Genomic DNA, 13244 nt, shown 5'->3' on the forward strand with positions numbered 1-13244 from the left:
ACTAACTGGGAATCCAGGTAATTGAAGGACCCTCCAAATAGCCCTGGAGTGAAGAAAAATACCACCATATCCCTACCTTAGACTTTCTCACTAGGAGTGAAGAATTACTCTTTCTCAACTCATTGCTACTTTAGGTAGCTGATGATATAATAGCTTGAAAAGCACAATGTCTGGCACAAAATAACTCTTACCTTCTTTCTCTCATACCCCAATTCTTAATCAATATAAGGTTTACTAAGGCATAACATTTTTTTCCTAAGTCATCTTATCATTCTCTCTGTTTTCATCTCATCAGCTGAACAGGAAGAAAAATTTTTCTAACTGTACTTCACCCGTTCAACTAGCAAAGTAACCACATTTAGAATTTACAACCGTATTCTTAAAAGATAAAGAACTTTATTGAGTAATCCACTGTGTCAGTTATACTAGTTATTTCATATATTATATGATTTAATGCCTTAAAAAAGGGCATTTTCCTCATTTCACAGGTAAAGAATCTAAGAGTTAGAAAGATTACACACTTGCCCAAGGTTAAATAGCTACAAACTAGCCAAACTAGTATTTTAATGCCAAGGTATCAGGCTCAGAAAGCATGTTATTCACATTTATATACTGTTTCCTAGCAATAACAAGGAAGTTAATTACCTCTGAATTTCAGCTCCTTTCCTCATCTACTAATAAGATAAAAAGCTAGAGAAATAAAGGAACTATGTCAATTACCCAGAACTCTTGACTAGAACATTCAGTTTTGCTTATGGTCACAATACAACAAGAAATAACAATCCAAAGAAAAATAAGACTTACGGCTGTTTCAAAATCTCTGTATGGACAGCTGTGCTCTTCATGTGGGCGATTTTAATTTCCTCAGGAAGCTCTTCTACAGTCTCAATGTCCACTTGTTCTTCATCATCCTCAATGTATTCTATACAGTTATTCTGAAATACACCAGTCCAACAGTAAATAAAGCATTGGGAAGCAAGCACACCTAAATTTTTCAACTGATTGTTTCCCTTATAAAGCCAACCAGTGCCAAACATTGATCTTAAACCATGAGTACTGATAACCCTAAACCTGTTAATCTTAAAATGGAATTAAGTCATAAAGACAGCATATGGTTAGGGCTAACAACCAAGAACTACATTATAAATCACAGATACACTGAGTTGGCCAAAAAGTTCGTTCAGGTTTCTCCACAAGATGGTATAGAAAAACCTGAACAAACTTTTTTGACAACCCAACAAAGATCAGACTAAAGAGACAGAGCCTCCAAAGGGCTGTGCTGATGCTTCAATATTACTGCAAGTGGACAAATTCAAGTTCAGATATACTAAAGCTGCATAAATCTAAAGATTAAATAGCAATCAAATAAAACGTGGTGAGGGAGAAGGTAGAAAGCAGAAAAACTCAAGTTCTAGTGTAACAGTGCTTCATGGTTAACCCCATATTAAACACCCACAAAAACACATTCAAGGCAGATATGCAAACAGAATATAGCCCAATCTTCTAAGAATCTCAATCCCACAGAATGAGAGCTTTTGAAGAATTTCAGATACCAAAAGAAGCCCAGGCTTGCTGTACTGCTTATTATACCAAAAGATGAGTCAATCGGTAAGCATTTATTGAGCACCTACCAAAGAAACTCACAACAGAGGACTATAAGAGGGGCTTCTCAGGTAGCACTAGTGGCAAAAGAGCTCATCTGCCAATGCAGGAGATGTAAGAGATATGGGTTCAATCCCTGGGTTGGGAAGATCCCCTGGAGGAGGGGACGGCAACCCACTCTAGTATTCTTGCCTGGAAAATCCCACGGACAGAGAAGCCTGGTGGGCTATGGTCCATAGGGTCACTAAGAATCAGACACAACTGAAGTAACTTAGCATGCATATAAACTATATGGATTATGGGCTATGCAGATAGAATTTCTAAGTCCACCTTTAAAAACAGTGTTTATTATGCCAGAAACTAAACACAGAATATGTCATCTGTAACTGTACTGTACCAACGAAGCACACTCAAAATGAAGCATCCCTATCACTTTACTAGCTCTATTTTATTTATTTTTTTTTTACTAGCTCTATTTTAATCTCACCGGAAAAATTACTTACTCCCAAATTACAGGCTCCCTATGGCTAACCAGACATAAATGACTCAAGTCATCATTTATGATCCCCAATTTAATCATCATCTAAACATTGTGTATTAATCAATGCATATTAAAGTTAACTTTGGGAATCTAAACCAACAGAAGCCCAAAAGTTTGAATACTAATGTAGGCAGATGCTTTATAATATTTAAACTGACGAATATGTAATGACATGGCTTTAATTAGAGGCTTTGTAAATAATATCCAATTAACTTAATTGGGGAAGATTTAAATTAAAAAGGTTATTCACAACTTTCCTTACACTATTCCAATACAATGCTTAATACAGGCATAAAGCTATCATAGGTGTCAAACATATACATAAATACAATGTAGAATTTAAATTTGAATGCCCTTACTTTAAAATGGCCAGTGTACCTGTCAGATTTCCTATTTGGAAGTTCAAGCAATGCCACTCTGTATGACTAAGACACTCTAAAGGTTCCATTAAGTCAGTTCTACTGATAGCAATAGTTTTCACTGATTTTTTTGTTTGTTTTCACTGATTTTAAAGCAGGACTGTTTTTGACTTGTGGTTGCCAAGGGGGAGAAGTATTGAGTAAAGGATGGACTGGATGCAAACTATTATATATAGAATGGATAAACAACAAAATCCTACTGTATGGCACATGGAACTATATTCAATATCCTGTAATAAACCATAATAGAAAAAAATTTTGATTAAAATAAAGCTGGACTGTTTTTGGTCTGATGCTTACCTAGGCTGACTTATAATGAGACTGCAAAAACTGCAACAAGATTGGCAAACTACCTACAGATGTAAGTCCTCCAAAAGGATAAGGTTATAGATAGAATGCAAGGCAAATGCATATAGAATTATCCATCTCATTTACAAATGAGACAAGTGAGGTTCAGAAATAATGACATAGAAACATTTCAAAACGTAGACATTTTAGAATTTTAAAATATAAACCTTTTTGCTATATTTTATCTGCCTAAGACAGTTAGGCATTAACGGAGGAGGACCAGGTAACACAGAGAACAAATGAATCTCAAAAGGAGTGAAATTCTAAAACTGCCATGCAAGACAATCATTGCAAACGGCCGTGTTATCTCAATTTCGATTTCAAGACACCCCACAGGCAGATGGCTATAACCTCCTTATGTTTTACATCAGGGGAAGGGGACAGCACACCACAGCCCCCCATTTGTTTTTGTAACTGAGGTTTTTACTGGAACACAGCCACACTCATTCACTTACTACTGTTTATGGCTGCTTTCCCTCTACAGCAGCAACTGAGTAGCTGCAAAAGCAAGTCATCTAGCCTGCAAAGTCTATAATATCTACAAACTGGCCCTTTACAAAAAAGTTTGCCCAATTCCTGCCCTATATCATACTGATGCTCAATTACTTAGCTCAGCAAACACAACTCTACACAGAAGTCTATAAAAATGGCTTCGGCAAAATAAAAAAATAAAAATAAATTATAAAGGTCAAATTACAAAGGAAGATGACCAGAGGTTAGAGTACAAATTCTAGACACTAATTATTTAACTTTAGGAGATGGTTAGAAAGCAACTTTAGGCAGGGTGATAATAAAATATTAAATGATGTTTTTCATTTCTCTCCAAAACAAAAAACATCTCTACAAATGCTGATAGACAAATTGTCTTCCAGTTCTAAGGCCACCCATTCCCTGTTTCTTATATATATCTACCAGATAAGCTACAATAACTTTGCATAAAAAATGTGAAAAAAAAACTGAGATCAAATGGGAGTAGTGATTTTAGGACTTTTTAAAAAAATAAACAAAAAACCTAATTTGATAGGGACTCTCAAAGCATCTATTCCCCCAAGGCTTAAACCAGCCTTCCTGTATATCAGAGAAGTCTCAAAACACAATATAAGCTCAATAAATGTTACCTGACTGACACAGCCTAAAAACTACAAAGTCATTTAATCATGATTTAAACCTAGGCATCCAATTGAATGTATCAGGTCTTAGTTATCTTCTGGAAAAGCTATTGTCTCTAATGAATCATTTAAATTCTTGAGGTTTCAGTCACAACAAAAATGGGCTCACCACCTTTTCTACATCATCAACCTCCTCACTCTGGTAGTCAGAAACAACATCCACAATCTCATCAATAGAATCATCGGTTTTCTCATTCTCATCTTCTTCGTCTTCCTCTTCCAACTCCAAAACAGTGAAGTCAGTACTGCTTCTGCCACCCGTCTTCTCTTGCTTTGGTTTTATCTGTTCTCCTGAGAGCAGTAAGTGACCTTGAAAATGTCCATCCCCTTTGCTCCCTTTGGCAGCTCTCCTAGGGACAATGGAGAAGGTTGTAGGACTAGAAATCCTACTCCAAGAATCACATTCAGTTTTTAAAATTCTGGCATTCTCAGTAGTTCCACTTTTTCCAAGTAAATCAGAGATACTGTGTTCTTGTTGAAACACATCTGAATTTTCCTTACAAGTTTTTGTTTCTTTAATTAATTGCTCATTTGTCTCATTCTTGCCTTCTTGTGAAGTTCTAACATATTTCTGGGCCAAAGGGCCCTTTAAGTGTTTTCTCCACCTCTCCTTAATGCTGTCCTTCAAGTCCAGAGACTCTCCACATTCCTTCTCCTTGGCCTCTGGCTTTGGATTAGATTGCTGCTCCGCAACTCTACTGCCTGAAAATTCAACTTGGCTTTCTTCTTTAGAGATAATTGGAAATTCATTTGATTTTTCCTCTGGATTGTCTAAGCCTTTCTGCTGTTCCACTTTCACATCACCAAGTTTTTTAAGCTGCACATTATTCACACTTTGGACTGTCATGTTACTGGGTCTTCCAGAAATGGTCTTAACTTCTATAACAGTCAGTTTTTCTTTGGAACTGTTATGGTTCCTAATCCCATATTCTTCCTCAACATCTTTATAGTCTTCACCTGCGTGTGAGCCAGTGCTATAGACATGCTCAGAAGGTTTAACAGCTGTAGGCCCTTCTTCTATAAGGGATTCTTCATCTAAATGATCACCCCCATCTTCCAAGGAATCATTCAGAGTTTCTTCTGAGACAGCAGCTCCTGAGTTTTGTTTTATTATATTAGTCTCAGGCTCTACAGCTTCTCCTGACTGCAGAACCTTCTTGGTTTCTTGCTCTCTTTTTAAAAAGCTTGTTTCATCTTTCTGGTCTGTATTCTGAGATTCTCTTTTCATCTGAAGTGAAGCAACATGTTGAAGAATGGAGCTGGGAACAGGCTTTTGTCCTGGGAACTGCAACAAGGCAAAACTACCAGACTGGAGAGGAATAAGACTGGCTGTACCAACAGGCTGCCCTCCTGAACTATAGGTTATTTTGGTTTCAGAGGCTGTTTTACTTGTGAAACTTTGTGGTTCAGGAGGGGAAATCCTCAGAGTCAATGTACCAGACTGAGACACAAAATTAGGTCCAGAAGAAAGCAATGATGGTGCCTGAGTGATAACATTCATTGCTGGAGAAGACCCAACAGCCTGAATTACAGGATTCACAACGGAGAAAGCAGAGGGCGAAGCCGAAGAAGGTGGAGTCTCTGACGGTTTGGAAGGAGTGGGTAAACGGATTCCCATCACAGACCCTGGCGAGTAAAAAAAAAAGCATTTTAAATCACCACTGCCCACATCAAAGGCTTTCAAAGTACGTATTTTTTTCCTAACAGGTGATTGATTTCAAGAGACTGATAAGACCAATCCTGGTATATAAATATACCATATGACCAAATGATTCAAGAAAAGAGAAACTTATCAAAAATATCTCTAACTTTATACCTGGGTTCCGAAACATGACAGGTTGTAAGTTGGGCTGGTTATTAGATCCTCGAAGCTGATGCAAAGGGAGAAGCTGGACAATCTGCCCATTAGGGTGCCTGAATAGGTTCATTCCACTTGGACTCCTAACAGGCTGCAAGACCATCCGATGTCCCTGAAGTTGTGTGTTTGGGACAGGTCTAAGAGTAGGAGAACCCTGCTGCACTGGAATCAACAACAATCGAGGTCCAGCACGTTTCACTGTGTTAGGAGAGACCTGTGGAGGAGCCACTGGAATCTGAGGGGCATTTTCTGAAAAACAGGAAATGGAAACATAGTATCAGAATTTCCCTTTAATACTTGGGAAAAAATAATTATGACAAAGAATCTAACCATGCTACAAATAAGTAGAAGTTTAAATTACAGAGTTGGCAAAATTCTGTTATGTCCATGATATAGGACTCACAGGATTTACGGCTGAGAATAATTTACTTTAAACTTAAGTATTAACCACAGTTTACAGGGCCTTACATTTAGATTGGTAAAAAAAGAAAGTATCAACTGTCAAGAGGTACATTTAAAGAGATAATACTTCTGCCTAAAGAAAGAACATAGGCATGCCTCTAAACCTGGATTCTCACTAAAGTTCAAGTAAATTTTCTGTTCAACTTAAAAATTCAGGCTGTTAACACTTAACAGGCTTACGACTTAAAAATTCAGGCTGTTAACACTTAACAGGCTTATGACTTAGTTTAACAGGTCTTACTCAAGGAAGACAAAGTCAAAGACTAAAAATCACAAGGTACAAAAAAACTTCTTGGCCTTTAAAGTTCACTGATGAATAAGCAAAGCATACAGATTTGTGAAAATTGTTTTTTAGAAGGAAAAAAAACACATATCCCCCCAAAATGGAATGAAATTAAGAGACATCAAAGAAGTAGGGAAATAAAGCCTGGTTAGGAAGAGGCAAACATAGTTTTGAAACAGAAAAGGTAGAAATTTAATGCAGAAGATGTGAATTAAAAGAGATCTCAAAACATTAATAGTACTGAAAGATGCACTTCAATGTCTGGCAGAAAACACCAAGGATATGGGAAAAAACAGTATAAGTTTTTGGCCATAGGAATAAAGAAGTAGGAATAATGATAATAGTAAGCATAAATGAAAGTGATCTAATATTACCATTCAAATTACTGAATTTCTTTAACATTATTATTTTCAATTATTCTTTTTTTGACATTTTTAAATAAAAATTTTCATCAGTTTGTCACTAAACAGAAAAATTAACAAGCCAAACAAAACAAAGATTTTAATATGTAATATGCACTCTGCCTAAAAAAAGTATCAAATTTCTAAAAGAAAGTGATGCTCCTTAACATTTACATGACAAATTACTATAGAAGATCCATGATTACTTTTGAAAAAGAAATAACAACACAAGACCAAACTGATTAAAAAAAAAAATAGTGTGCAACTTTTTAAACAAACAAAAAATTCATCTATCTTATGTGATTAAGAAACATGTTAAAGTAAAACATTCTTAATTTCCTGAAAATTTCTATTCAAATTGAGTTTTACAGAATGATTCAAAACCAAATTACTCCCAAAGCAGCCTTTAATATACACACTAAATAAGTGATTATTTATTGCACTGGGTGAGAGGGGAAGAAGGGAAAGACAAAAGGATGAAAAGTCAAATGAAAAAGTCAGAGGTCTAAATCCCCGAGTTGGGATCCACTTTATGAAACTATAACAAAATCACATACTTCCTTAGAAGTTGGCAGTGATGTGAGTCAGCTCCTTTTATAAAAGAGCAGATAAGAAAATATACAACTAGTATTTCCTCAAGTAGTATTACATAAGATACTTTAAGGTGGTATGTCATATAGAATAACACCATATTATACTGTCAGAATTTTAATCTTTTGATTAAATACAGAAGAAATTATGTCTCTGATATTATGTCTTTAATATTAAAATTTTAAAAAAAGACTATTGCAGCATTTTCTAACTTCCTTCATTAACAGAGAACAAGTCACATGTTAAAAATACACAGGAGCTGGCTAGTATTTGATACTTTTTATTATTATTGGTTCATTTATTTATTTAAGAGACTATCCTCCATTCTGGCAAGTAATGTTGGTTTCCAATTACAGTAATACTGCTCCTTTTAAAAGTATACTTAAGTGAACAATTGACTTGATTTAAATAACAATAATAAATCAATTATATGAGAGTACAAATGGGAATCAGAGCAAAATACCGGAACGTATGTTCTGAGTGACTGAAATCTGAGAGAAAATGAACTACAAAAGGTAAACAACTTCACAGTTTCATGACATAATTAAAAATATAAAGAAAGGTTAGAATACATGATTTAGAAGATGTGACCAGTTAAAATATGACAAGATGTGAACTGTGAGTTTCAAAAGGAAATCAAAAAGGCTTCATCAAACACAATCTTACTTTTGAAATAATATTATTAGCCATTTTTGGTATGTGTGTTGACAGGAAGTAGCAAAAGACAACAAAATTGACACTGTCATCCACTTTTCCTTTCAACAGCACTTCAATTTATAAATCCCTTCTTTCCTAAAATATCTACAGGGATTTAAACCATGCCCCTGAAGACAAAAATATTTAGTAGGAAAACTATCAATAACCAAGACAGAACTGTTGTCAGTTATTTTATTCCCCCTTATATCCTGTAGGGGCTTCCCTGGTGGCTCAAATGGTAAAGAATCTACCTGCAATGCAGCAGACCCGGCTTCAATTCCTGGGTCAGGAAGATCCTCTGGACAAGAGAATAGCAACCCACTCTAGTACCCTTGCCTGGAGAAGTCCATGGACAGAGGAGCTTCATCAGCTATAGTCCGTAGGGTCACAAAGAGTTGGCCACAACTAAGCAACTAACACACACACTATATCTTGCATCTCTCACACTCCTTTCCATACTAATTCTTCTTTGAGTCTACTAAGTTACTTTAACTGGTTGAATTAGGATATAAAAGTGACCAAAGTGTGAACTATTTCTATTTCAAATTCATTTAAACTAAGTCAACAAGAGAAAAAAATTAATTTTAACTAAAAAGTTGACATATAAAATATCCAAGTCCTAAACAAAGAAATATGCTTCCCTACTTCTATTTCAATCAGTTTATGTATAATAATTAAGAGAATGTATAGTATATAGGAGTTGGGCTGATTCACAAATGATTTTTACTAGGCAAGAGGACCTAAAAAAAAAGAAAAAAGAAAAAAAAAAAAGGACCTAGAATTTTAATCTTAAGCAAGAGAAAAGGCCCTCAGCTTGGCTGCAACATAAGCAGAAGCCCTCTGATCTGTCCTTTTTAAATATAAAGCAGCAGCTCTCCCACTCCCAAAACTGGGCACACCTACATTTGGTTCCCTCAGAGACATGAGCCCTTAGCTCTCAACACACAAGAGCTGCTGCACTTCCCACTTTAACGGCTGCTCTACTGGCTCAGAGTTCCACTCCCAAATGTAGCATTTCCCTTCTAATGCTTTCGAATATTTTTAATTTCCTGAGAAAATCTCTAGCCCCACTAAACCATCTGTTAAGGCTGTTTATCTCGAAGGTTAACAGTTTTTATTAGCATTCTGGGGCTTCCCTGATGGCTCAGACTGTAAAAAATCTGCCTGCAATGCAAGAGACCTGGGTTCAATACCTGGGCTGGGAAGATCCCCTGGAGGAGGAAACAGCTACTCACTCCAGTATTCTTGCCTAGAGAATTCCATGGACAGAGGAATATGGCAGGCTAGAGTCCATGGGGTCGCAAAGAGTCAGACATGACTGAGTGACTTTCACTCACTCACTGGTTACAAAATTGCACAAATGTTCACTGACTGTCCTAACCCTGTATTTACCATGAAGTCCATTATTTTTAGTGTTCAGTTTTGCAGAATGTAAAGTTTTTTTTTTTCTGTTAAAGCAGAAACACTTGATATTTACCTGTAATTCTATCAGAACCACAAAGTTATATAACCAGCTATAAAATAAACCAGCTTGTAACATCTAGGCCTTACCTGGTCTCTGGCTCACTGGTGGACTCCCATCAATTCCCGAGAGTATAATGGGAACAGAGCTCAGAGATGAAGTTGGTGTGGTCACCATGGAAGAAGATGCAGCTGTGGTCACCACGACTATGGAGGTGGAGGCAGTGGAAGCAACAGGAAGAGTTATGGTTGGAGGAGATGCTACCAAAGACTTAGGAAAAGCAACTGAAGCCACAGGGGTAGTTATCCCAGTCGTTTTGATAAGGTTCAAAGTGGCTGTAGACTGGGTAGGTGTTACAAGGGTGCTGGTATTAGTTTCAGAGACCTCAACAACCCCTGCAGTGGTGGCACCAGAAGAATAAGTAGTTTCTTTAGTTCCCACGTCAGATAGAGCAGTCGTAGGTGTCACAGCAGGAACATTTTCTAAAAACACTTGAGGGGTGGTAGTAGTGACAGCAGCAGTCACAGAGCTGCACACCTGAACTGGCTCAGAAGAAACCACAGGTGTGACGACCATTACTGGAGAAGGTCTGATACTGAACTTCTGTGGCCCTGTTAGGGGTTGGGGTGTGCTAACTCCAGGGATCTTCTGCTGCAGGGCTCCAACTTTACTCATCACAAACTGTGTGAACACACCACCAGGAGAGGGTCGAGCCGCTGCAAATAAAAATTTGCAGGTCAAAAATCTTCAGTTCTCATATTTCATTCTTGTAGTGATTGTGTTTATCAACATTTATTGTGCACCACTGGGTCAATTTCTTACAGGTACGTACCTGTAATTTCCACTCACAGAAGTCAAACATACCTGTCCACCCAAACCTAACTTTCAAAATTCTAACTAAAGGGAATAAAATTGGATGTTCCTTCTGAAATTCCTTTGGTTATGCAATACAGTCTAACTGCCAGAACGCTAAAAAGACTGTATAGCACAGCAGCACACAACTTCAGCATCTAAAACAGAGGAAGAAAGTAAGGAAATCGTATTCCTAATTCTAATTTTAAAACCTGTTTGCACCACTTCCTTCTGTCACAGCACCTCTACCTCTTTATTGCTGTCCTTTTACAAAACAGTCAAGTTTTGCATTTTAGAAATATGCAAAAAGACATTTCAGAAGAGGCCAGGATAAGACGATCTTTTTTTTTTTTTTTTTTAAATCACCAGTTAAAGCTACCTTTTTAACAAGAGGTAGAAAGAGTTCTTTTTAAGGCAATGCCTATATACTCCATCTTCACACAACTCCAGCATTTAGCCAGAGATTTCAATTTCCTATTAAGAGGAATAAAAACACAGCAAATGACATTTTTATTTAACATTTCTAAACAGATGTAAAAAGACAAAAAGAGGAATCCAATAAAATCAACTGTATATACTGTCAATTCTAAAACACAAATGATTTAAGGAGGCAATTTATCACAGACTCTAACACTAAGATGTTAAATAAATTAGGTTTTTACTCACAGAATAGGGATAAATATAATAAATCAATGTTCCCAGAATTATGTTTTACAAGAGCCTTCTACTCTAAGTCTATACTAACACAATGCATTTTGATTTTGCTAGCTCCTTGGTTTCATAAATTCAGGGAACATACATATAATTGGTTACCAAAAACACCAGTCCTCATAGGAGAAATGGTAAATTAGGGGAAGTACTCAGGAATATGTATTCCCTTCTGCAAAACAAAATTAAAAAGCTAAGTCTATGTTAACAAAACCAGTCTAAACGTCTGGGAAATAACTATAAAACTAACTATAACTCAATTTATTTAGTACTGTAGGTCATCAGAAGAGTTACTAAAAAAATATTTAAATTCAGGCAAGATAAACATCAAGAAAAAAAAGTACTAATTTCTATATTTCTCTAAGTTTTACAACCTCCATATCTGTATCCACTGGCCCAGCACCAAGTCACAACCCTTCCCAAAACATATAAACAGTCCAACTTACCAATTGGTCTTTTCGCCGGGACAAACGCCTTCAGATTCTTCCCAGGGCGATTTGTTGTAGTGCCAGAAGATGATGCCGTTTTGGAATTGGATGTTGAAGGCAACAGGGTGCGTGGTTTCCTGGATGCAGCCACCTTGGCATTGGATGCTACCTTGGAGATGACAGTACTGAGGGTTGAGAGGTCCAGGACTGAGGGTCGCAACCTGCCTGTGATATAAGCAGCTAGCCTATTGGCTGGATGCAATGCCCCCATCTGTCCCAATAGCAACTTAGCCTGCGGGTAACTCTTACCATTAACCTGAAACAAGTGGCAAAGAGAAATTCTGTAAAGATAAAATTCTCTTGCTAACTCATCTCCCTTGACAAGGGTTTCATTTTTACAAGGTTTTAAAAGTCTAATTTTTCAGATTTAAAGGGAAAAAGAAATGGACTTTTCCCATTTGGTATAATCTGAGTATTTAGGAGATGAAAAAAAAAATGCTGCCATCTGATATTCTCAACTAATCTCATCTCCTTCATTTTGGAAGTTTAAAAACAGAGAATCTTAGAAACTCATCATACCTGCATTCTAGATTTGAGGAAGATACAGTCAAATCTAAGGAATCATCCAATTGTTTTACTTGTCAATAAGCAATTATTGGTTGAGCTATTAATAATCATCAGCATAAAAATGAGTAACTGTGTTTCACAGAATCTCTCTGATGAGACCAGAGGCATAATGAAGCTTTCTCACAAGGGTCCTTAATATTTGAAAAATATATGGAAGTCTGCTTTAACTTATGAGAAAGTCACTGTTACAAATACCTAAGCCACAAAGTCACCTTAGTTTTCAGTTTTCAAAAAATTCAGTTTTGAAGACAACTATATTCATCTTTTGCACAAAACTTGGACTCAAAATAAATGCTAGTTGAAATTCATTGTAATTTTTTTTAAGTTGCCACTAAATTGTCAGAAGAAAGTGAATCAATGAATGAGGTAAAGATTCTTCTCTATTGCCTGAGTTGACAGACTGCCCATCTTACACATTTTAAAAAGAAAGAAAACAAAACTTCCCAAGTTTCTTACTTAAGTTCTCTATGTCTTATTGCTAAATGACTATAGAAGAAATCTTTTTCCGTCTCTCTTTTCCATCATTTAAAGGGGTGAGGAAGTGGAGTAAGGCAGAGAAAATCCTACTCTCTAAATTAATAGAGAACTGGTAAGGAGAAGAGCTACACCAAGCTACTCCCTCTTCTAAGACACAAAAATTATTCTGTTACTTAGATAAAACTGTTATTTCCATACAGATCAGGTATATATTTGCCCCGAGTTTGATCCAAAGAATATGATCTTTCCATTCTAGAGTAAACTTTCCTGCACAGTTTTCCAGGCTCTGTGGAGTCTGGATCAGATACTCCTGTCTTCTC

The 13244-nt window shown here is 36.5% G+C and overlaps 1 protein-coding gene across 13 annotated transcripts in view; it reads right to left on the reverse strand.

Moving 5' to 3' along the window:
• MGA (MAX dimerization protein MGA) overlaps positions 1–13244 on the reverse strand; it is a 146006-nt gene that overhangs the window by 14102 nt on the left and 118660 nt on the right. For 6 of the 13 annotated variants that reach the window (XM_044925187.2, XM_044925185.2, XM_044925184.2 and 3 more), the window contains exons 14-18: positions 11839–12136; positions 9922–10548; positions 5896–6186; positions 4189–5705; positions 805–935 (exon numbers count right to left, since the gene is read on the reverse strand). In XM_044925187.2, coding sequence (XP_044781122.1) covers positions 805–935; positions 4189–5705; positions 5896–6186; positions 9922–10548; positions 11839–12136 — 2864 coding nt within the window. The remainder of the gene's footprint in view (positions 1–804; positions 936–4188; positions 5706–5895; positions 6187–9921; positions 10549–11838; positions 12137–13244) is intronic. The other 7 variants (XM_044925189.2, XM_044925191.2, XM_006066222.4 and 4 more) reach the window with 6 other exon arrangements.

This window comes from Bubalus bubalis, chromosome 11, assembly GCF_019923935.1.
Source record: "Bubalus bubalis isolate 160015118507 breed Murrah chromosome 11, NDDB_SH_1, whole genome shotgun sequence".
NCBI classification, from domain to species: Eukaryota; Metazoa; Chordata; class Mammalia; order Artiodactyla; family Bovidae; genus Bubalus; species Bubalus bubalis.